The 25,779-nt window shown below is 42.3% G+C and overlaps 1 protein-coding gene across 1 annotated transcript in view; it reads right to left on the reverse strand.

The window, feature by feature from the left end:
- Positions 1-659: 659 nt before the first annotated feature.
- unc5a (unc-5 netrin receptor A) overlaps positions 660-25,779 on the reverse strand; it is a 65,752-nt gene continuing 40,632 nt past the window's right edge. Inside the window, exons 9-16 of the mRNA XM_062425276.1 lie at positions 25,227-25,526; positions 20,379-20,466; positions 19,617-19,785; positions 17,271-17,504; positions 5,220-5,369; positions 3,251-3,415; positions 2,953-3,131; positions 660-825 (exon numbers count right to left, since the gene is read on the reverse strand). Of these exons, the coding sequence (XP_062281260.1) occupies positions 660-825; positions 2,953-3,131; positions 3,251-3,415; positions 5,220-5,369; positions 17,271-17,504; positions 19,617-19,785; positions 20,379-20,466; positions 25,227-25,526 (1,451 nt within the window). The remainder of the gene's footprint in view (positions 826-2,952; positions 3,132-3,250; positions 3,416-5,219; positions 5,370-17,270; positions 17,505-19,616; positions 19,786-20,378; positions 20,467-25,226; positions 25,527-25,779) is intronic.

Consider the following 25,779-nt stretch of genomic DNA (forward strand, 5'->3'; position numbering starts at 1 on the left):
TTTAAAAAACAGATAATGATACATGTGAGACGTACATCTATATGGTGTCACTGGGTTTGGGAGGGGACGTTCACAGACCCTGATGACCTTGTTGAAAATGTGTAGTAATGTCATCTAACGAACTGGCCAATTGCATAAGTCGCCTCTTCTCTTTAACCTGAAATGACTGGCACCTTTTTTGTCATATCCCTTTTATTTAATATCTAATATATCATTTTTGAATCAAAGTTCAAAAATTAAATTTTAATATTGGCCATTAGTAATAGAATTACTTTTGCATATTGCTCCTTATTAGCCATGATGGCCCATTTGTGTAAAAGGCATGAAGTTAATTTAATTTTTTTTTTTAGGTAGAACCAGGGGTGTGGACTAATTTAACCTTAGTTTAACCTTCCAGTTAAATGATGTTTTCTCTACCATGTTGCTTTCATAAATACAATTCCCACACACCCAAACTCTACCTTTTCCCTCATTTGGTCTGTTAAGATTTTGACTCTGTACGATGGGAAAAAAAGGACTCAATCCTACATAAACCCTTTACCATCTTCTAAAGTGAAGAAGAAGCTTCGCTCTTCTATTCCTGCTGCAGTTATTGTTGTGTATTTTGTGTTGTTGTGTTCTGTACTTTCCACTGCACCAGTCTCTCCCCCTTTTCTGGGTTAGCACTCGCCATCAGAGACCAGAAATATCATGGCTTCCTGTTTGCCAATGTCAGCCATGACTGTGGCCAGCTGGTTGATGTTGCCGCTGTGGAAATGTTGTGCCTCCCACAGGTCCAGGATCACAGAGGTTGGGCTCGCTTTGGATGCAAAGAAACTCATGTGTCTGCACGGGACAAGGAGAAAGGAGAAAACACATAAATACAGTGAGGAAAAAAGTGAGAGAACAATGAGGCTTTAAAAAAAAAAAATGAAATCAAGCCATGAGCACATATCAAAACAGTGTATCATTTTCTCTACACCAACAGTCTTAAGAAAAACTTTTCAGTAGGTGTATTATTGTGCTACTGCTTTTTGTAACTCTGTCAATGTCAGGTTTTATTGTGTGTTATATTGCTACGTCCTGCTATGCCATTTGAGAACTAACTAAAAAACGGATAAATGAAGGAGTCCAAATCTTGAAATTGCCATCAAGTACACAATCTCTGCCAATGTTCATTTGAAGTCGTACTGAAGATTAACAACATAAGCTTCATTCTTTTTTATTTGATGTTGGAATTGGCCCTAAATCCCATATAGTAAATCCTATATGGACTTTTCACAGTTAAGTCGGAAGTGACCTTTTCCATTTTAGGAGCAGAACCTTTGCGATCAAACCCAATCAATGACAACAAAGCAGTGGCCCCAGCCAGCTGTATATTTGATGTTGAGTGGGACCTGATCCCCGCGGTACCTGAACATGCTTGTTTGATTTAATGGCCTTTTTCTGTTCTCCAAATGCCTGGGGCCTTAACTGTTACGTAGAGCACACATGACATTAAAAAAAAGAGAACAGCATAAAAACCCTTGGCACAAAGGGAGATTGTGCTGCGAGAGTGTTATATGAAAGGGAGGGGGTGAGACAGGACGCCCAAAGCTTCTCCAAGTCCTTTTCACCTTGAGAAAGGTCAGACAGAGTCCATTACTTCCTTGTATTTTCTATTTGCCTAGTGAAGCATTCTGAGGCAACATGTGGCTGCTTCGGCTGTACACAAGCACTGAGAACACAGTGTCATTCTGATATTATGAGTCAATTAAATTTTATAGTGCACACAGGCTCCCTCTGTGTGTGCTCCCAGCAGGAGCACACAACAAAGAGAGGTGTTGGTCAAAAATTGTCTGAGTATGAACCTCTGTGTCATTATTCAGATAAAAAAAAAGATAGAGCTTAGTGTCCAATGTGTCATCCCTGCTTCTTCACCTCGCTGCGTGAAACACAAGCTTATCTTGTATGGCTCAGACACAGACGTTTGCACAGTCTTGGGAGAGAAAGATCAAATAAAAGGTTCTTGGCATTTTAAGTTTTATTGATTGGTCCCGTTCCGCTCGGTCTGAACTCTTTACACACAGAGAAAGAAACACAGAAATACAGCATGACAGACTGCAACGGAGCTGCTGCCTTTTCAGGAAAAAAAAAACATGCTAAGGACAGATCTAACAACATAGCAGTTGTTCCTTACTTAGGCCTAAATGAGAATTGATTAGGTTGAGCAAAACATTGCTAATTAAACCTGTAGTGTATCAATTCAATTTGTGATTAATTGGTGTAAATAAAGTTGATTGGACAAATTAAGTGTACCTATTTGATTTCATTACAAGATAGAAATTAAATTGGAGGGTGAGGGATCGATGCCTGGCTCCTTTTCTATTACAGGTGCAATGATAAAGTACAGTGACTGTGAGAATGAATTGGCCTGAGCTCGGCACAGATCCAAACCTATTCCATCTTTTCTTGCCACAGATGGGCAGCTAGCTTGCTACCTTTCCAATTACAACTGTTAAACAGAAAGTAGCGGGTACAAGTTTAGCTGCAGACTTTAAGCTGCTTACCTGTTTCTCACGGAAGAAGGGGGGGGTTTTGTTTTTCTTACAGAAACGATAACTGTATCCATCAAATCCACATTAATCCTATAGCGTTGACCGTGTCAAATGAGGATTAGTTTGCTGCGACAGGACCTTGTTTACCTGAACTTAAGGAGAAGCACTCTACTGTGGTGATACACTTGACCTTGATTGTGTACAATAGCTGACAATTTCCTCTACAAAAGCAGAGCACATCACAATCAGTGTGATTGCATGTTTTGTATTTTAAACAACCTGTGTTGTTGCTGTGCAGCTTGGATTCTCAGTGGGGTCTGGATGAATGACTTTTTGCTGTATTTCTTAAGAGACTTTGTGTAAGCTGGTTGTTCAGGGATGCTCCGATGGTTAGTGATTACATTAGGCATTATGGTGTTGTGAAGTTGGTATTTACCTCTCAAGTTTAAGTCTTTGTGCCAGCATTCTCCAGTCGGCTCCGTTTGGACAGGGGGCATCCAGGCTGCTGCAGATCTTCTGCCTGATGAGGTATGGGATCTGAAAGGCGCTGGGCCCTGCCAGAGCTGTGCCATTACTGTCCATTAACAGAAACTCAGAGTCCACAGCTCGAGTGTCCTGTTTTGAACAACAAGCAGAAATCACAAGCTTCATCTCAGCACAATGTGAATGTGAATGTGATGTTAGTGGCATGATCCATTAAAAGAGTCTAAGAGACTATGTAAGCTGGACATTACCTTGGCAATGTTAAAGTCAAGGCTAAAGCTCTGTCCCTCCCCCTCCACCTGCCACACACACAGCTGGCAGGTGAGTTCGCAGGTGCTGAGGCTGAGCCGCTCCAGAGTGAACGTGCAGTGCAAGTACCGCTGGGAACCATTCCAGATGTGGTAGAACGGGATCTCCTGCAGAAAAACATGCAGCACACACAAACGGCAATGCCGCATCACAGTCAGAACTGCATGTTCGACACCACAACAAGACCGCCTGCCTAGAAAACATTCAGATCGTCATTAATTACACTGACATGGCCTGTCATGGCTGGGTGAATATGTCTGAGGCAGCAGATTGACAACATTCAACTGCAAGGAAGAAATGTGCCGTTAATGACAAATAGTTTATTTTAAAAAGGAGTTAGTATCTGTCACTGTCTGAGTTTATTACTGAAGAAATCAAAGTAGGAGTCTGGGATGGGAAACAGTTTCTATTTATGTATTATTTTTCAGTTGATTCAGTTTCTCTTTGCAGGCATGTACTGTGTGTGCATTGCTGACCACTGCTACAAATGATGCTGTTATTGTATGAGCTGACACATCATCACAGCTCTACTTTGAATCACAAGTACACCATGTGACTTAGCGGTATGTATGCATAATCACTTTGAGTACTACCACTGTTCAGCACTAGCTTCGGTGTGGCAGGACAGGTACCAGGGAGTGTTGGGTAGAATTTATTCAAGGCTGACAATTTCTACATCTTTTTTTGCTGTTGCTCCATATTCATGCATCATTTGAATATCCCAAGAGAAGCAGAGGGGTAACTGGGGAAAAAAAAAAGAAAAACAGAGCACACCAACTTCTCACTTCACCCTGGGTTCAACAGCTGGCATGAACTCAGTTTTAAAGTGAAGTGGGGTTGCAGTGCATGCCGGTAACCAATTGGGGGCACTGTTATACAGGCAGACAGGTGGCGGGCGGAGGGAGCTGGGTGAAACGCACAAAAGTCTTCACGGGGCCCCGGGGAGTCTAAAGGCCTTTTTTGACCATACTGCTGAGAGGGGAATAACACTTCCAAATGAACAGGCACAGTCCAGAGGAATAAGCCTCTGTTCTGGGTGCATTGTTGCTGCCACTGCTTCTTTGGCACAGTCCGTGTGCTCTCTGTGGGGACCTGGTGCTCAGTGCTTATATAGTTACAGCCAGAACATTTTTTAGTCCTCTTTGAACAGGCCCTGTGTTTCTGTTGCAGGGCTGCAGTGCGGTGGGCCACGCAGGTGTGTGGAGTGCAGTAGAGGTGGAGAGGTTCCAAGATTCAGGTTGTGAAATCCCAGATATTTACATATTCCTTTATATTTCATCTGGGCTCCCTTTGAAAGAGTAGCAGCTAGGATAATCAATCAGCTTGCCGCTCTGGGTTACTGCACACAACCCAGCTCCAATATGCACACGTATACACCTCATGTACAGGCACAAGTTAACAAAAACCTGCACACTCTATGCACAGGGGTGCATACACACCCAAACAGTTCTTTCGACTTAAAGTTGTTCACAATGCCAAGAACTTAAAGGTTATTGGACAGAAAGGTCCTGCAGTGACAGGCTGAAAAACACTCCTTTGTGTGAATCTTTAAAGTGATCAACTGAAGCAAAACCAAAATAAATTTAATTAAAACTCTGAACCAACTAAAATAAAAACAACTTTCTACAGAGACAACTACACCATGGACCCTCATTAACAATAAAAAGTTGGCCCTGATGAACGTTTGATTACACAGTGACATCTTTTCGCAGACACATACTCCATACTTCTTTAATTTCTTTGGATGGCTAATTTAAAGTAACTCCAGACAACATGTATTTTAAATTGAGTATACAAACAAACACATTACAAAGCCCTACAACTAGTGATACAAGAATTACATCTCCCTGCTCCCGCTCTGATCTGGAGTGACTCCCTGCCCTTCCAGCCCCCCAGGGCCGCCCAACGCACCTGGTAGCCGGCTAGCAGCTTGCTTCTCCAGTGCGCCTGGGGCATGTCATGGATGGACAGGCGCAGGTTGTGGTAGCTGTCTTTGAAAAGCAGGACGTGAGGCTCGTCAATCAGCCGACCCCCGAGCTGCCGCTCCATCTGCATCACCTCCTGATGAAAGAGAGAGAGGCAGAGAGAGGAGAGCCATCAGAGATCCGAGGAGACACATTTACCATCACAGTCACAGAGGTAAGTGAAAATGTGCAAAACAATCCATAACTATGTAGGTTTCTTGTTTACACACACACAAACAAACATGAACACACAGACACATACACACACACAAACTGGAACACACTGACACACACACACACACACACACACACACACACACACACACACACACACACACACACACACACACACACACACACACACACACACACACACACACACACACACACACACACACACACACACACAAAAATGTGTCAAACAAATACACAAAGGCTGTGTGTTTCTGTTTGCATGTCTCTGTGTGCAAGACACAGAGACATGCAAACAGAAACACAGCAAGAGCATGAGGCAGGGGTACAGTACATCTCCGGTCAGGAAGATAGCATCCCTGCATGCGGCCGCAGCAGGCTGGACCGCCTCGCCTCCACAGCGCTTTAATGTCACCGCAAGGTTGATCCCCCATCTCAGTGTGTGTGCGCCCAGCTTTTAACAACTGCATTAGCATGCAAATACTGCAGCCTTCCAGGCCTACTAGCTACCTGGGCTGTGATGAAGTAAATGAACGAGCCATTAGTCAACTGCTCATTGTTCTCGCATGGCGAATCGCCTTAATTTCATTTTTGTTTTTGTGCCAGGAGAGATTTGTAAATGCATGCTTAATATTTTAATCTCTGTGGGACTTGCTCAGTGGACCATTTGTTGCCATCCAAATGACCATCTGGAATGGGATGATAATATCCGCAGTGTTTCCTTCTGATCTATCAATTCATTTTGAGCTGGGTGCTTTGTGCTGAACGAGTCCTTAAGAATCCAATATTTTGGACAGTGTTCATATGTGCTACCCTGCACGCCAATCAGAGGAGCATATTACAAGAGAGAAAACAGGCCTCTGAAATCGGTAGTATGAAAAGACCTCAGAAATAAGACATGTTCTGGGGAGGGAAACAAGATGGCAGCAGAGGGAAAACAGTGAGAATGTGCCTCGGTGTCTAGGAGACATCTCAAAGACAACAGCTCCAAGAGGGAGATGTGTGTATAGATAGCGGCCATATGTTGAGAACTGCATGCCAGCATGGTTGCCCATGGTATTATTTCAGCATCTAATTAAGGTGGAGAGTGCCAGTAATCTCTATCTGCACAACATTGATTGAATTCCCTGCCCTCTTTCCCTGGAATGGGGTCGACTGATTTCCAATTATAATGGAAAGGAAGCTGTTAATTATCAGTTTGGAATCTCTGTTATTGTATTATTGTATGTCATGCATAACATGATTGATTGACATATATATCTGACCAATAGGAAGCCTTGTGTAGAATGGACCTTGTCTTAATCGTCTATATATATCATATTGCAAATACAACACAGCATCAGAAGTTCTAGTTTCTAAACTAGAAACTAAAAGGTCTACCTGGAAGGAAAAAGGAAGAAATCTGTGACCAAGTCAAATGAGTAACAGTGAAGATGATCAGAGTGGAAATAGTAGAATGGCTAACACACCCAGTGCCACATTTAGCATTCAGCCACTGGAACCCTTTGATTTTTCCAAGCTGCACGAGTGGACAAAATGGATTCAAGAGATTCTGTCAGGGAAGCAATTAAACAGCAAGCTCCAAAGAATCAGGTAAACACTTTGATTTAATGTATGGGAGACCAGGCTGATGATGTTTTGAGAGGCTTGAAACTCAGTGGTGCAGATCAGCGTCTATACACCAGAGGGATGACTTTCAGTCATTCTTTTTAGTGAAAAAGAAAATTGTTTATAAAATTCCACGATTTAATATGTGCAAGCAAGAAGCGAATGAGAGTGTTGATGCCTTTGTAACTGCCCTGTATGCATTAGCTGAGCACAGGAATTATGAAATGTTACATGATGAGCTGGGACAAGTCCGCATTTCCCACAGGTTGAGAATTTACTTGTGGTGGTGGGTGGTGCGGCTTGTGATAGCACGGCAAATGATGGGTGACTTTAGTAATAAACTAGTCAAGCAAAGGTTAATTAATTATTGCAAAGGGATTAATACTCACAATAAATATATATTTGTCAACATAAATAAATAAATTGTCCATTTCATTTTCAAAATATATTACAATAACAAAACAAAGACTAATTCTGCTTTTTGATGAACATTTCAAAATTAACTTTTTAAAAAAACAAAAAAACTAGTAACATAATAAATATATTGCACAATATATACACTCAAGAAATCATAACACTTTGACTGCTTTTGTTCCAGAGTTATTCTCATTTGCCCTCTGTGCCTATTTGTACATTTGCACATATTTGATTAATTTTCCTTGCTTTGGAAAAAACATTTCGTAACGCCCGTCTGTATTACGAGTGTTCTGAATATAGCAGTTAGTCATCAGTAGTTTGTTTGTTGTATTTACTACCACACAGAAAAGGAATAAATCTTTGTGTTATTAGCACGATGTCGCCTCTGTTGTCTTTTTATTAAACTTGCTTACTCTACAAGTAGCTCTGTGAAAGGCATACACTGAGACAGTTAGCAGTGCTGTGATATTTGTACCTGGCAACATTTCTAGGGCTTAAGTCCGACAGTTCTGTGTGCATTATGAAATGACAGTTGCGCATCTTGATTGGAAAACATTGCAATTCACATTTTATCTTCCTGGGCCCGTCTGATTCTAGGTCCCCCCCAATTAGAGCTGATAGTAGTAGGGCTGGCAGACACACGGCTCTCTGAACGCATGCAAATTGAAAAAGACCTAGACCTGGAAAAAACCTTAACATGGCAAGACAATCAGGTGATCAAAACACAGCAAAACACACGAGGAGTGGTGCCAGTGGTTTAAAGCAGATAGATGTTGGCTCTGTGGACAGAGTCTTTGAAGGCAGACAGTAAAGGAAAAGCCTAAATTCAGCAAATCCAAAAGCAATGGAGCAAAGCCACACAACAGTCAGAGCAAAAATTCAAAAAGCTCCCGGTGCTACTAATATGGTGGCAAGCCTCACCTTAAGCACGAGTACCCTGCCAATGATACCAAGTACTGCTTCCTGTGGAAAAAATGGCCACTACCAGTGTATGTGCCTTGAAGGTAAAGCTGTGCATGGTGAGGGAGAGGAGGAAAGCTTTCTTGACTCTGTTACATTTGACGATAATGCATAGACTATTGAAATAAACATAATGGACGAAAGCATAACTTTCAAAGTTGACACCAGAGTGGATGTCACTGTTGTGTTACTGACTGTTTTTAATAACATTTTCTCCAATACACAGTAGCCTTTTCTCTAGAAAGCAGATAAACTTTTGTTTGGTCCAGGACAGATTTCACTGGTTGAGCCTGGGTTTGCCAGACTGCAGTTGAGGAAATGAGCCAAGCAGACCATGGAGATGGTCTATGTGGTCAAAAACGGTGCCAGCCATTGTAGCCCTAGGCTTACTTATCCATGTTGACAGCATGGACATGGAGACCCTCCAGATGAGCTACCCCAAATTGCACAACATGCTATGCAAGTTAAAACAAACGTATGCCAATAAAGCTTAAACCAGAGGCTATGCCATTTTGTCTGAAAAGCCCCAGGAGGATTTCACTCCCACTGGTATCAATGGTGCATAAAAAGCCTAGAGGTCATTAGCTGTGGGCAGGAGCCAACTGATTAGTGCACCAGCATGGAGGACAGTAAAAAAGTGCGTTTTGTGTGCTGGAGCGAAAATGTTCTGCAACCTGGATGCCAACATGTGGTTCTGGCAGATTCCACCCACAGAGAATTCAGCCAACTACACTACATTCATTATACCTTTCAGGTGGTTCCAATTTAACTGTCTTCCATTTGGTATTGCTACAGCACCCGAACACTTGAAGTGCAGGCATGTGTGGCAGAAGTCACAGAGAAGCTAGAGGGCATGGTTTGCCACATCGATGACCTATTGGTGTGGTTGCGGGACCAGGGAATGCATGGCGCTTGACTCCATACTGTGCTACAAAGACTGAAAAAGGCAGGCATTAGCCTGAATATAAACCAGTATGAACTCTCCATGAGCGAGGTTGTCTTCTTGAGTCATATCATCACAGCTACAGGAATCTGCCCTAAACCAAGATAGATAGAGGCCATCATGATGAGCGTGCCAGCAAATGTACATGAGATAAGGAGTTTTCTCATGGTCAATCAGCCAGGAAAGTTGAGTCCCTAGCTAGTAAAAAAAAAGACAAACCTTTCTCTAAGAAAAACTTCAGAGTTTGGGACGTGGAACAGGTGATTGCATTTAATACTCTGAAGACAGCACTGTCGCTTCCTCCTGTGCTGGCAATGCATGACCCAAACAGAGACATCAAAGTGTGAGCCGATGCATCATCATATGGCTTTGGAGTCTTTCTTCTCAAGAGATGGGAGGAAGAATGATAGCCTGTGGCTTAAGCATCATGATCCCTTAGTCCAACCAAACACCATGCAGGTGGAGAAGGGGGCTGTGGGCCTCACATGGGCCTACAAACAGTTCTGGGAATTCCTCATGGGAAAACATTTCTGCCTGGAGACCGACCAAAAACCCCTTCTCAACCTATGTTGAGCCCAAGCACTGGATCTTATTCCACTGAGAATCCAGCGCTTCGGGCTGAGGCTGATGTGCTACTCATACTCCATCGTGAACGTACCAAGACAGTAGACAAACTGTCTGACAACACTGCATTCGCTTGAAAGGAAAAGGGAAGGGGATGTCTGATGCTGAAAACTACAACAGATGTCACTGTGCCAAAGCTCTAAATGACTTGTCTCCAAGAGAATGGGTACGGGTAACAGATGTAAAGGCATCCAGAAAGGTGCTCTAAAACCATTCCACTCCGAAGTCTTAACTGGTGGATCCAACCCATGGGGTGATGAGATGCAACCGCCAGCACCTGATAACTCTACACACACCTGTATAAGACAGAGGTTCTCTACCACAGCAACAAAGCCAACTCCTGAGCAGGCTCCCATGTCACCTGCTGTCTCACCTGCAGAGACCTCCACTCTCAGAATGAGGTCTGGGAGAGCCATAGTTAAACATAGTCTAACCTGTGAACTGAAAAAAACAACAACAAAAAAACAAAACAATAACTGGTGAAAAGATGGGATTATGGGATTGTATCAGGTATTGTTGAAAAGTTGGCATATATTAATGTTTATGGGTTTGTTACTTAAAGTAACACTGTGAGAATTTAAGAAAAAGTAATTGCTTAATTACATTAGACTGAATAATTACTAAAGTGTCTATGTTAACACAGTTCTACCTTACAGGATTTAGAAAGGAACAAGTCTTTCAACAAACGAGGCAGAATAATCTCTTTAGGTCTGATGAGACAAACACAGTCTACCCTTTGTTCTCTAGAAAGGGGGAGAAGTGATATTATTGTATGTTGGTACATAACATAATTGATTGATATATATTATATTGCAAACACAACACAGTGTCTTAAATTCTATGAAACTTTACCTGGAAAGAAATGGAAGATTGATGGAAAGATTGATGAGCAAGTTAAATGAGTAACAGTGAAGATGAGCGAGTGGGGAAGGAGCTAGCAGAATGGATAACACACCCAGTGCTACATTTAACATTCAACAAATGGAGCCCTATGATTTATCCAAACCACACGAGTGGACAACTATACAGATATTCAAGAAATTCCGTCAGGGAAGCAAATTAACAGCAAGCTCCAAGGAGAATCAGGTGAACACTTTGATCTACTGTAGCTGATGATGTTTTGAGAGGCTTGAAGCTCAGTGATGCAGATCAGTGCCTTTACACTAGAGGGGTGGCTTTGTTCTTTGTAGTGAAAAAGAATATTGTTTATGTATGCGTACGGTTTAATATGTGCTAGCAAGAAGCAAACGTGACTGTTGATGCATTCGTTACTGCCCTGTACGCATTAGCAAAGCACAGCAATTATGAAATGTTGCATGATGAGCTAATCAAAGACAAGATGATGATTGATTGACCATTATCTGACAAATAGGAAACTTTGTGTAGTCTGGACCTAAAGGAACTAGGCTAGTCGTGTCAGGCTGGTTAACAAGTTCCCCCTGAGCTGCTAAACTAATAAAAGAGTTGCATATTTAGTCAGCGGTTTGTCTCACACATATTACATTGCCAACACGACATACCTACTTTTGTTATTTGAGGTACTCTCAAACTCTCATCCACTGAATGAACACTTTTCGTTTCAGCTCGAGAATTGAATTTCCATGTTTGCTCAGCGCATTGCTAATTTCAGTGTTTGCTTACTGCTTATCTTCTTGTTAACATGAATATTATGCCCCTGTGATAATCTATCTCCTATTTCTGCATTTACATTGGTTTATTCCCTTTCACCCAAATGCCACAAAATATTAAAGATGTACAATGATCCGATTGTATGCGACTAGCTGCAATATTCTCCTTACTGTACTGCCATGCCAGAGCCTTGTGATGTTTCCCGGCCCACTTACTCAGAGAGGGAAGGTCAGACAACAGCTCTGAATCAAAGTGTTGAGATGTAATGAGTTAATAACAGGGGGCAATGCATCCTCCACAGAGTTAAAAGCCCTGTGCTATTATGTCTCTTACTTAGACAAAAGGCACATTATGAGGGCTTCCAGAGAGGTTCAATTAACACAGTTCTTAAGCACAATTATTTGCTTGGGGTCATTAGCATTGCAAATTGGGGCTTGTGGACTTTTATCGGGTCTTTGACCTATACAAGCAGATCTATAGGGCTGCTAGCAGGAGAAAGAGTGCAGAATGCCAATTATCTTATTATCAACATCTAGGTACTAGAATGAATACTAAGTCGCCTGTCTAGCAGTTTGTCAGGTTCAAGGCTGACATGGCAGGATTACGATCAAACAGGGTCTAGTCATGGCACTGCTGCTACCTGACGCTGAGCTTACTGAGGGAAAATACACAACATGGGGTGATAACATTTTACCTTTAAAGTGTGGGTACGTGCTTTCAAATGACACCGTCTTGCTTGTGTATTGTTTATGTGTGCCTGACTGCCTGTGAATGTGTGTACTAGAGTGTGTTTCTGTGCAGGATTTCAGCATATGTTCTGGACTGAGAGAATAATGGCCCTCTTTACGCCCCATTATCCTGTTAACAAATGACAGTGTGAGTGAGCTAATAGATGAGAAGCTAAATTTGACCATATTATTTACTCTTTCTGTGGGAAAACAACGCAAGGTTTTGAATTAGTTTATCAAATCACATATTAATCATCAACTCGGAGCGAAATTGTGTTTCCATTCAGTGACGATAAAAGGAGCAGTTCTGTTAAAGAGGCCCTGACCCTGTACAACTGTGGAAACATTAAGATGCATGAGATGGGCGACAAGTTCAAGTGCTGCAGGAGAAAAACCCCTTTTGTTCTGACGGAATTCAAGATAGCCTGTGGTGTGTGTGAAGACTGTGAATTTAGAGTCGGGCAGAGCCAAGACCACCCCCTGACATTCAATGAGTCTGGCTAAAGAGAGTGAGATAGAGCAGGGAGGAGTGAAAAGAGCAGGAGTAAGAGAGAAGGGAGACAGAGGCAGCTTAACATTTGTGTCTCCAGGTCACTAGAGTGGCCAGCTTTAGCAAGAGAGATAACAGGATTACTGCAATCATGGCCACAGTTTTCTATGACTTCAACCCCCTTCCCACCCTCACTCATCTCCCACCCCTCTCGAATTCTCACCCATCCCCTCATCCTCTCGGCTTGGACCAGAGCTGGGACTGTGATGGACTGGGGTCGGGCTCCACTGGGAAACAAGAGACACTCATACAGCTAATCTCTTTGGGCTTGTGCTGACAGAAAGAGGTTAGTGGCTGCACCAAACTCTCTCTTGCAGCAAACATAGCATACCATCGCAAGCAGCAAAGAAACACTCTAAACAAATCAAAGTATTAGCAGAAGCACATATATAAAAAGATCTGAATGGGTTCAAAGCCACAGATTAAAATATTCCTCGCAGCAAGGTCAAGCTTTAACATGTTGTCTATGTATTGTTCAGGCTTGGTGTGAAATAAACTGATTAACTTAACCAGCTCTGACAGGGATTATAACCAGCGTTTGATCAGTTAATTAGTCAAGCTACAAGTCATCTGAAACAGAGCGATACACAAAGAATCATTGAGTTTTAATATCCTCATAAACTCGTCCTCACCCCTCTACTCTTGCAATGTGTTGTCCTTGTGTGTTTAAAAATGTGGATTCATAGCGATGATCCATTTTCAGAGCTGCTCTTTTCAGGCAAATGCATTTGTTTATAGAGAGTAGCCTGGCTATGTGGGCTCCATAAATCTGTGTATTTGTCAGCAGGATGTGACAGGCTTTTCCTCTCTGACTGAGAGTCTATCAGTCTGAGCTCCAGTGGCCGTGCCCGCTACAGTCAACTCTGATTAATAACTACAAATAGAAGGGACTTGTCTGTTCAGTTATAAATGGGTACTGTGTTTGCTTGGGAAAAGATGCACATTCTGCCTGATAAATCACAGAGCAGGACAGGAGAAAACAGCACACAGGAACACAGAATTTTAATATGGAAACAATTTCTCAGCTGGGCTCAATGATAAAGCTGACTGTCTTGTTTAACTTAATGCCAGCAATTACTGGGCTATGCTCTTCTCTTTTTTCCTCCTAGCATTCCTTGCCAGTAAGTATTCTGATGGAGGGATCAGAAAACTGTTTGTATTACACTAAATACAAACTGGTTTCCTCTCCTCTGTACATAAAATAAAAGTTTCTGTCCAGTAATGCTCAAATTTAGCCCACTGCTCAGAAGCAAGTAAGTGAACGTCATAGTGAGAGCACATAAAGAGTTTATGAGCCATTTTAAATCTAAACAAGAACCATTGCTGGAGGTCAAAGACTGTACGAATGAATCCAGGAGCTACCAGTTGAGGACATCAATTAAACACCCATTTAACACTGAAACATACATTTTTACAATCAAGAGATGAAACAGATTGACCTCATTACATGAATATTGATGAAAGCATAAATTCAGTAGTCTGAAATACAATAATGTGTGTATAGGGAGAGTTGACACTAACATTTTGTCACCATTTGAGCTGAAATTTCACTTTAAACTCACTACACTAGACGAAGAGTCTACAGCCATGCGAGAAACTTTGTGAGGCTGTACTTAGGGGCCGCTGTGTTTTCAGCAAAATGCTAATGTCAGCATGCAAACATGCTGATATTAAACAGTTTTAATGTTTACAATAATAAGATTTGATTTAATGATGGCACTAAAGGTACCAGGAGGTCAAGTTGTTACTATAAATCACAAGAAGGATATGAATGTGTGAATATAATTACATGGCAAATAGTTTTAAGACATATTTCTACCAAATTTCATGGCAATACATTCAATAGTTTAGTTTCAGTCTGGACAAAAACTGGTTGTCATTGCTAGAGGCATGCTGCTAATATGGGGGAAAAAGTGTTTTAATATTTATGATGGTCCCTCAAAAAGTCTACCGCTCAATACAGAAAAACTGACTCGTGCTTCAACCTCTGTAAAAAAATAAATCTGACAGAAAGTGGGTGGTTTATAAATCATTATGTTTTTTTGTTTTTTTTAAACTGTACAACAACACTGCCCTTACAAAACAGAGACATGTGGGTGTAAAGGAAGAACATTTAGTTATCAATAAACACCAGGATATTTTGTTATTGTTCCACTGTTCAAATGTGGATTATGCTCAGTGGCAAATACACTGGGAATTTTATCCTTCATACTAAAAGCTGACAGCTTCTGAATATCATAGCTAAATATAAAAAAGTAGCTGCACTGTATTCCAACCCAGTCCCCCCCCCCCCCCCCCCCCCCCCCCCCCCCCCCCCCCCCCCACCCACAAAGATGACATCTTTGTGGGTGTGTATTGATATATATACGTATGTGTATGTTATTCTCGCTGATGGAGGCTTGTCAGAGAAAACTGACAGCCAGCGAAGTGACAGGAGTGAAAATATCAGCATCTCTTTTGGCTCTAGTTCTTCCTGCCACTGAACAGGCAACAGAAAATTCAGAGAAATGCCTTGTCTCTGAACAAAAGTACAGCCTGTTTAATGCATGGAGAGTTGACTTCTTGTCTGAATATCGAGGTGCAGTGCCTTAGTAGGCTGCAAATGCTGTCATAGAATTCACATATATTGAAGGTGTACCACTGTACATCAACAAAAACATAAAAAAGCTGCTGTGTCACTCACACTGTAACAGTGACTACTGCTCCAGCACTGTTACACACTACAATTAACACTAATGGTAGTCATAGTGAAAGTCTAATCATAAATGGTGCATTTTAAAGATAGTGATTAGTGATTAGGCTGAAGCTCTCCAGGGAAGTTTAATCTCCACTCAAAGTGGTTAATGTACTTGCTAAATGAACTGCTCCCTCCATAACAGCACCAAGAGCAGTGTGAAGTCAAGATTACTAAACACTGTGGGCCACATTCTAAATCACTCACTAAAAACTACAAAACCCTGGAGATGCTGTGGCTTACCACAGGACCAGGTTGTGTGAGAGATGGAGAGCTAATGCACTCAAGGGTGTCAAGGGAGCTGCAGAGTATGGCAGCACAAGTGCTGGAGTCAAAAAGCTCCGATGTCCTTTTCCTGGCTAAGAGAGTGGGAGACTAGCAGAACAAGAGCAGGCCAGAGAGAGAGAGAGAGAGAGAGAGAGAGAGAGAGAGAGAGAGAGAAAGAGTTGTGCAACAGCAGCCTTCCTCCTTCCAACAAAGGACACACAAGGTCATTCCAACGGCTATGATATCGAGCAAACAAATCTGCAAAAAGAGCACATCCTCTGCAGAGCTGCACGTTCAATGCTGCTACATTTACATTTTTTTTTTATTAGAACACAGTTGAATACCAGCAATTTTTCATAGCATGCCTTTTATCATGCAGTAGCTGTCAGACACGGAGTAAGATAGCAGAACTGAACCACAGAAACACAGATGTATGCAAGGAGAGGTTTCAGTAATTCCCTCCCCAAAGCTAGAGCTAATGCACAGTTTTCATCTCGTCTTCAGCTCCCTGAATGTGAGAGTGCTAATTTCAGCCCGAGCCCCCACCGCCTTCTATTGTTTATGTCCTACAGCCTTCCATAGATTGTACTGGCGACGAACATCTGTACAAGGAGGTCAGCCATTACAGCCAGCAAAAGTGTACTCGAGTGGGAAGTGGTACTTGTGGCTGTAGGTGGTGTCAGACGAATAGGAACAGCTTGGAGAGAGAAAGAGAGGTGCGGAGAGGAAAGAGAGAGCATGGGGGTTGCTGGGAAAAGATCGGGACAGGCTCTCCTTTTAATTTACTAATTAACCATGCAAATGAAATCTTAACAGGCTACTCAGAGGCAGTCCTCCGGGGAGGGGAGGAAGGCATTAGCGCCTGATTATACTCTGTCCATGTGGAGAGCCAAAAAAGAGAAGCGAAATATGGTGTTGAACAAAGTGATGAGAAACTTCTTGGCCCATGGCAGCCAGGCAGAACAATTGAAAGCATGAAAGGAAAGAAACATCTCTGTAGACATGCACACAAAAACACATGCAGTGACTCTATACCACGATTAACCTGGACGTATACATTGTTTCAGTGGACTCACGGGACGACATCAACTCCACAAATCATACATCCTTGAACTGCACAGGGTGTAATCAGGCCTGCAATATTGTTCAATTTACCATAGCTATGCCTAACCTATGTATGCCTGCGCTGATTTCTACTTACCTTCCAATGTGACAGACAATGCTATTATACATAATAGTCTACCTATCACTCAGCTGAGGCAAAACCGGCTGATCCGTGCAATCTTGGGCTGAGAACCTGTCAGCCAAACTGAATAACAGGTAGAGCTACATTTGTCACAATTTACCTTGAAGACGTCCTGCGTGTCATCCATGCAGTAGACCCTGATGTTGTACTCCAGCGTGGAGCAGTAAGCGTCAGAGAAGAGCACCAGCCTCAGGCGCTTGGCAGCACCCATATGCAGGGACTCTCCCACTAGGGCGAAGGTGCCCAGCTGCTCAGAGAACAGCCGGCACGTCTCGGCCTCAAGCTGGCAGTAATAGGGCTCAGACACCAGCTCCTCCCCCATCAGCAGGACATCCTGGAGGAGGTGAGGGGGTGGCGTGGGTGGAGAAAGTGTGGATGGAAGGTCAAGAACCCAATTTATGTAGGAGGGAAGGGTAATGTGTTTTCCTGGGTAACCGATGTGGATGTGTGTTTGTAAAATGGTTGTAAGGAAAGTAGCTGTAGTTTGGTGCAGTAGCAAAGCCCCCAAAACCTATCCCTCCTGCAGTGTGACAGTGTAACATCTAAGCTAAAGGTCTTAAAGGTAATATTACATAAAAAAATCTTAGTAACAGTTCAGATCAGGAAAAAAAAGGTAATACTTTGTTCTTGTCTCAAATTCCCTTTTCACTGCAGTACGCTTAGTCTATACTGACATAAAGACACACATTCTCTCATACAAAGACACACATCCTATAGAACACCATCAATTTACTTAATAATGCATGAACGAGGTACTCAATTGACATGAAAGGAGACTCGCATGGATTCCTGGCAAGAATAGATGATTCTAGGGAAAGAAAAGACTGTGTAGGTGCTGTAAATATCGGATTATTGGAATTTACAGAATTTCCTTCAGCCTTAGAGATTTGTTAAAAAAGGTGAAAACAACTTGCCAATTTATCTGAAAAACAACACTGTTGCCTGATGGTGTTAAAAAACGCTAACAGGCGGTATGAGTTGTAATTGGTACTTTAATTTGCCAATGAAAAAAGGACAGAATTTAACATGCCAGGGAAGCAGCGTCTTGCATTTTTCTTGTGCTATATCACAACTTGTGCCTCTATTAAAGATGACAGACTTGCGAAAATACCCCATCCCCTCACAGTACAGGATAGTTTTATGAGATAATTCCACTGCTCAACAGGCTAATTTGATGGGGACAAATTGGACCCAAGGTGACAACATTTTCTCTAAAATCCCATCATGCCAGTTGACTGACTCTTCCCATTAGCCAATCAGGCTGAAGAGAGCATTCTGCCTGCCAAATGCACAGCGAGCTCCTCTAGGATCGATTCAACCAGACACCATCTACATCAATAGAATTAGTATTGACACAATTCATTTACTATGCAACCACAATGGAGTCTCACTTTTTCATCATCTTAATATTTCTTCGAAGTGTAGCAGAGAGTGAGGTGGCTCAATTACGCCACTGAGCGCTCACTCTATGAGCATTTAATTTCTCTTTCTCCTGCTTATGCATGGCCGTTATCCATTTTCACTATCTCTCTTTATGTCTTTCTCTCCTTACATCTCCCTCTCCTGCTTAGCATTCCTCTAGGTCTACATTACCCGCTTGTCTGCTATGCCTTTCCCTCTTTGTCTCCTCTCTTTCTTCTTTCCCTACCATCATACACTGTAGTTGTTTCCCCTCTCCCTTTCTTGTCCACCTGGCACTTCTTCCTGTGGTGGCCATGCAGTCAGGCTGTTGGGCTATATTTGGTCTGGCCGATGATTAAAAGTGCTGGTCTAACCTCTGCCTTAGACAGGCCAATCCATCCCACAGACACCCAACCGCCGCCACACACGGGGAGGCTGAATAATTTATGCACAATATCGAACATGAAAGAAGACCTACTAACACTCCAAAGCCCACCAGTACCCTTTCCAATCTCTCTGGATTGTTGAGATTGGTATACTGCCTCAAACTGTGTGTCTATGTAGATGCCAAAAGGTTCTGCCCAACTCCATTCAACGGAAGTCTGCAGTTCTGGTTACTTTCAAATTTCACGGATTGGAAAATGGGGAGGGAACTCTGTAATTGAAAGCAGCGGTCAAAAATGGTCAAGGAGCACTCAGAAGAGTATTTTGAGGATCAGTAATTTACTTGGAGAATTTCTGTTTGAGAATCATGTGGCTTAGCAACTCTTGAACTGAGAGAGCCAGTGCTTCCAGGGTTTTGTTCTAGCCCAATGAGAAAACACCTGATGGTCAATATAATTAAGCCCTATGGAGTGGCTGAGTGCCGGACCAGAATTACCTTCACTATACAACATTGAGTGCTTCCTAGTGCAAGCTTCAAATCACTGCTAAACACGTTTCTACTTCTCCAAGGAAAGCTCTCTGTGAGTTCAGGAAGACTTTACTAGGTGGCAACTTTGTTTTTCTCTAGAGGATTTGTGCTGGTGTTGTTTTATTGTCTCACCTCCCAAGTGCCCTCGTAGCTCTGCTTCTTGAGGCGGACGGCCCAGTTATCGAGGCATGCGTCAGAGCAGTGGTCCATGCTTAGGATAACTGGCCGGCTCAAAACCACCCCAGGAGGGCCACAACTCACAACGGGGCTCAGCAGGGTCTGGCAGCCAGCAAGAGGTAACCTACATCGGGGAGAGAGGAGAGAGGGGAGAGGAGAGAGAGAGGGGAGAGGAGAGAGAGAGAGAGAGAGAGAGAGAGAGAGAGAGAGCGAGCGAGAGAGAGAGAGAGAGAGAGAGAGAGAGAGAGAGAGAGAGGGAGAGAGAGAGAGAGAGGGAGGTATGGATCATAAAAAAGTGGTTTTACTCAGAGTTATTAGTGAGAATTTACTGGTCTCTTGTAAGCAGAATATGATACTGTCACCTCTGTAAATTATCAAGCAGCTGTAGAAGAAAATAATGAAGGCTTGCTAGACATACTGATTAGCTGGATCGAGTTGTGATGACTGAGTAAGAATGTTACTATCACAGCATGCTACAATGACTGTGCCTTTAGAGACTTGAATGCAGCAAGCCAGATAAACAGTGTTTTCCAAACGATTCATTTAACTTAAACAGCGCACATCTTGGTAAAAGGCTACGTTATTTATTTACATCCCTCCTCCACAGTACTGGCACAGACTCTTAAGCCTTTCCTAATGGAACAGTAGAGCATCAAAACAAACAGCCTAGTGGCATCCAGGGAAGACTGCCAGTTAGACAGTGTTAAAGAGACCCACCTTAAATCTTCCTTCCTCTGAACAGTGAGATAAATCTCATAGATCTTGCCTCTGGGGATGGCCTCGGGAGGAATGAGCAGACTGATTCCTAATGCAAATAACAACAAAGGGAGAGAAGGGGGTAAGAAGGGAGGGGGACCGGCTCATTTGTTCTGACTGAACAACGCTTTTGTCATCTCACAAAGAAAGCCGGCCCACTCAATGAAACTGTATGGCTGCAAAAACAAAAAACAAATCTATTCTGAAGGTCAGAAGCAGCCTCCGTCAGGTACAGCAGATGCAAATCTCTGCACCGACAGCCGTGGCGGCACACGTCCCCGCGGTCAACAATTAGCTGAGACAAAAGCGCACACTGCATCGCGGTTTAAATGTTCTCCGTCTGCCACCAAGTAGATAATTGAGACCGTGGAACAGACTACTCCAGGAAAATTGCACTACCTCAGGAGAGTGTTGGAAATCACCTTGGAGAATAGAGAGAGCTATTGAGGTAGTTTGAGTGTTGTGGCATTTGTGTTGTGATTCTAATGCCAAAATCATCCACTTAGAATCCTATTTGAGATGTCGTACAAACAGTGACTATGTGACACAATCTTAATAGTCCCTGTATTGTGAACTCGCTCTGTTCACCATAAAACATCTGTTTCAATAAGGCAAAGGTGCCCGAATAGTCACAGCCTTGTCTTTTTTCTATAAACCATATTTTCCATGTGCCTGCTCTGAAACTGCACTAAATAACAGTAGTCTACATCTCCTCTGAGTGGATGCATGCAAGGGATGATTTTTTTGTGTGTGTCTGTGTCCCAGTAAGAAGATGAGTGCCAACGCGTGGTATAGTCCACATGGCTTTGAGTTAATCCGCGCATAAAATATTTGTAAGAGAATGAAAGAGAGTCAGAAACGGAGCGAGTGAGAGAGATAGAGCCAGTGAGTGAAGACACTGATAGCAAGGAAAACACAGACACAAAGATCTTTTCTCCCACAAGATACTGGTGTACTGGCACTGTCATTGGCTAATCTGGACAGCCTACAATGAGCCCAGTGAAAACACTGTCTTCCAGTCTAATTATATAAGCTCTGGACTCTACGCTAATGTGAAGTGGGGACGCAAAATTGGGGACTAATGATAGTGGACTTTTTATCTTTTATCAGACTAATCTTTAATGGACTCTCTGTTGCTCTCTCTATGCTCTTAGTGCACAACTGACACTTGTGGATATCAGCTACCAATTCAAGCAGCTCTGTCGTAAGTGGCGGGTCTAATTGGAATAATTTAGGTTCATTTCATGGTTAGCCTTTTCATCACTGCACTGACCATTCATTTAGACTGTAGATGTAAGTTTATGACAAAAGTGATCACACATTTTCAGACAGAGTGAGGGAAAAATGCTTTTTTTGAATGATCGTGGGATAAAATGTTTACATTACAAACATTATAAGTGAACCTGGGATGCACAATCTACCTCGATCACAAATTAAAACAAGCAATTCATGTATTATGGGTGTCATTAATCTGCATCTCAGGTGATCCGATCACAAGTGGACAGCGCTAAATACAAGTGTAAACGACCACCAAGACTCATTCTGATCTAATCAATCAAACCACTTGATGTATGTGGTTGGAGTAATCAGAATGGTTCATATAGCCGGTACATGTATATTAGTTCTTGAAACATTTTTTTTTAGTTCTCAGCTCTTTAGCCCATACTAAAAACAAATCTGGCGCTTGCCTGACGTGATAACTGTGAACAGGGCCCTTTGGAAGTGACATAGGCAGCAATGAAATCTGAACAGAAGTGGCCAGCTTGAGATGCATAATAGAGTCAGGTGCGAATGGCAACATGTCTCGGCTGTCCACTTGTGATCAGATCACCTGAGACACCTGTTATTGCCTGGTGTAAACAGGGTCACACTGTTCCTTTTAACTAATATAGCCTGTGCACAAAGCTGTTTTGTATGAAGCGCTGAAACACGTATGTGTGTTATCCTGGAGTAAACCTATTAAGAAACCCACATGCACAAGATTTAAAGGCTGAATGGCCTGGCACGCTTTCAACAAGACAGCAAGATGTTTATGGGACTCAGCTGTTACTGATAAATTCTCCTTGTTGAAAAGCAGGTGTAATAAAGTATCTGTAAATGTCCTTTTTTTAATATGGTTTTATGTAGAAGCAACGGCAATGTGTGACATATGCAATCCAAACAAAAACTGTACCAACAGTATTTTTTGCCATTTAGAAGTAGATGTTGAATTGTTTAGGCAGAACTTTTCTCATTTTCTTGTTTGTGTGCAGCAGAGCGGCAAAGAGAACATCCTACAGAGGATTACTGAAATCTCCTCGTCCTTACATGACACACACTTACAATGCTGTATCTGCTTTTAACTGTCCAACTTTTGGACAATAATAGTGAGTATTCCATTACCTTCTCATCCAAGAGTTTCTGATAACTCACATTTTCAGATTAGGAAGTCGTTTACTGGAATTTGGAATACTTTGCTGCAGCTAACATAAGAACATTCGACCATATTACACCAAATTCTAGCCTCCCTTCATTGGTTTCCTATCCATGTTAGATCAGAGGTGCTTCTAATGACTTATAAAATCCCAAATGGGCATGCTCCATCATACCTGTCTGATCTCCTTAAACCTTATGTTCTATCTCTCTGCTCTCCATTCTCAAAATGCAAGGGCTGCTGTGCATCCCCAGAGTGTAAAAGTCTGCAGAAGGCAGGGCCTTTTCCTGTTGGGCCTTAGTTTTTCAGGGAATAGTGTCCTTGCTGACATCAGACAATCTGAGTCTGTTGAGTCCTTGTAATCTTAACTTAAAAGCTACATTTTTGCCTTTCAATTAGTTGCCATTAATCTATTAGTCTATGATCTTATACTGTATGGCATGTTGGTTTCAGTCTCAATGAATTGATCAAGCTCTATTAATTAAAAACTTTGTCTAACCTGCCAATGAGGTTATCGATTGTTTTATCTGTTCTTATAACTATTACACCTCTCTAATTTTCTGTTTGTTTGTTGTCCAAAAGCACATCCGAGCTGTGTGCCCGTCTCTCTTTGTTGCTCTTCTCCTTCTCTCTTTTCTCCCCCTCTTCTCTTTCCTCTCTCGGGTGCCTCTTTGCTGGACCCTGTCCTAGGGCCACTTCTATAGGTTTTGGTTCTGAATCTTCATCCTGCAGGAGATTCAACCTCACCTCATGTCTCTCCCTCACCTGTGTGAATGATGTCCTTATCTTTCTCTCTCCCCTGTGTGTGTGGTTTCTTGTTTCCTCCTATGTGTATGTGAATGGTGTGATGTGAGTCTCCCCTGTGTGCATGTGTAGTCTGTCCTCATCCCTAATGGTTCAAGTCTTATTCAGTTTTGGTGGCACCTGGAAGTTGCTTGACGTCGTTTTCCCATTTTTTATATATATTATACATCTATTGTAATTGTGTCACCCTGGTTCTCATGCTGTATTTCTGTAATTTGGCTTTCTTATTGTGTTGCCTGTTTGTCCTTCCTGGAAGGGGGATCCTTCCTCTAATGCTCTTCCTGAGGTTTCTTACATTTTTTCCCTATTAACAGGGTTTTTTTTAGGGAGTTTTTCCTTACTCGAGTGTCTAAGGCTTATTGTTATATTTATATATAGTACAGACTTGAGACACATTTCTGACTTGTGACATTAACAATATGTATTATATACTTTGCCTTTAGGTCCATTTACTTGTTCTGATGTTTTCGACAAAGGGAAAATTCACATTGTTGCCTTTTCTTCTACTTACAGTATATATTCACATTGACATATTACAAATAAACCAAAACCTGTAAAAATAATCACTTATGGACTGACATGTAACACATGAATTGGACAGTTTTGATGACAGCCATTCAGCATCTAAAATCATGTCATGCAGCACTTTGCTTCACCACATTCATTTATTTTCTCTGGTGTCACAAAGAGCTGCCAAAAATAACTGACCTATGTAATCAAAAATGCGGGTCAGGAAGAGACAGGACCAAACAGAGGTTATAATATCATGGTGGTGATAGTTACTGTATGGTCCTTTTATGTGCTGACTTGTGTCACTATGGTTACTAAGTGATTTGGTATAATTATATGATCAGCAGATTGAATCACATATCTACTATGATAAAATGGTGCATTTGGTCTCCTTTGCTTTCACATCTCAAATGAACCACACTTATGTTTGATTTGACCCCCCCTTATTGGGAGGTCTCTTGGGAGTATTTCTTGTGTACCAGGGTTTGATCAAGAGCTTTTTCACAGCAGCCCAAACTAGAGTTCATTCGAATGATACCAGAGGTCACCCTTTGTCCTCCTACTACTGCTCCTATTGCATCCATCTGCTGACCATCAACTCACAAGGAAATGAGCTGTGCACTCTGAACTATATGCAATATCATTTGTTAACCACAGTAGCAAATATGTGCATCACCGTGTGAGTGTTTCCTGTGACATATCAGGAGGGAGTTAAACCCATGTCTTACGCTTGTGTCATTAAAAAGAGCAGTAACTAACCCCTCCACCCCCCACCCTCATTATTCATAACATGAGGTTGAGTTGCAGTCTTGACTAATAATGCTGATCATCTGTTAGTTGCCTGAGTACTTTGTGACACCAGGGACACCTCCATGTAGCACTGATAATAAAGGTTGACATCACCAAAATTGTCCACTCAATGAGTTATCTGTTAATCAACATGACTTAAAGCTCTTTGTGTCTTTGTAATAAGTCAGTGTGAACATGAATGGGATCAGAACAAGCTTGGACCATATGACTACATGAACTACAGGTGTAACAGCACACCTGGAAATCTATTTGGACGTAAATGAAGAACTCACCTGTGTTAGGGATCGTCAGCCTCCCTCCCAGGAAGTTGAATGTCCCATAGGAGGTGTTGGCCATGTCGCGGGGTAGTGTTTTAAAGTATGTCTGAGTGGACAGCCTGCTCACATACTCAGCAGGGTCAGAGTTGAGCTTGCCGTTGTGTAGAGTGTGTGAGCCATTGGGAAGTGGGTCCAGCAGAGGACCGTTGGTCATAGAAAACTTCCCGGTGCCATCATGGCGAGAGCGCAGTGTGCCTTGGTAACTGGTGGTGGTAGTGGTTAGATCAGGCTGGATGGTAAGCAAATGAGAATTCTCTGTTTATATAACAAAAGAAAGAAGAAAAACAGACAAAAACAATGAGTGGCGCTGGGGTTCATACATCATAGAGACAGACCTCACACTTTCTAAAGCTGTCGCAACACACACAGAAAACTGACACAAATACAGGAATGACACATGGCGCAGAAAACAGAACACACACACTCTTGACAGTACACAAACATAAATTCCACCCAAAGCCAGTCAACCCCCCCCCCCACACCCCCTTTTCTCTATCTGTCTGTCTCT

The sequence above is a fragment of the Scomber scombrus genome, chromosome 9, assembly GCF_963691925.1.
Source record: "Scomber scombrus chromosome 9, fScoSco1.1, whole genome shotgun sequence".
Taxonomy (NCBI): domain Eukaryota; kingdom Metazoa; phylum Chordata; class Actinopteri; order Scombriformes; family Scombridae; genus Scomber; species Scomber scombrus.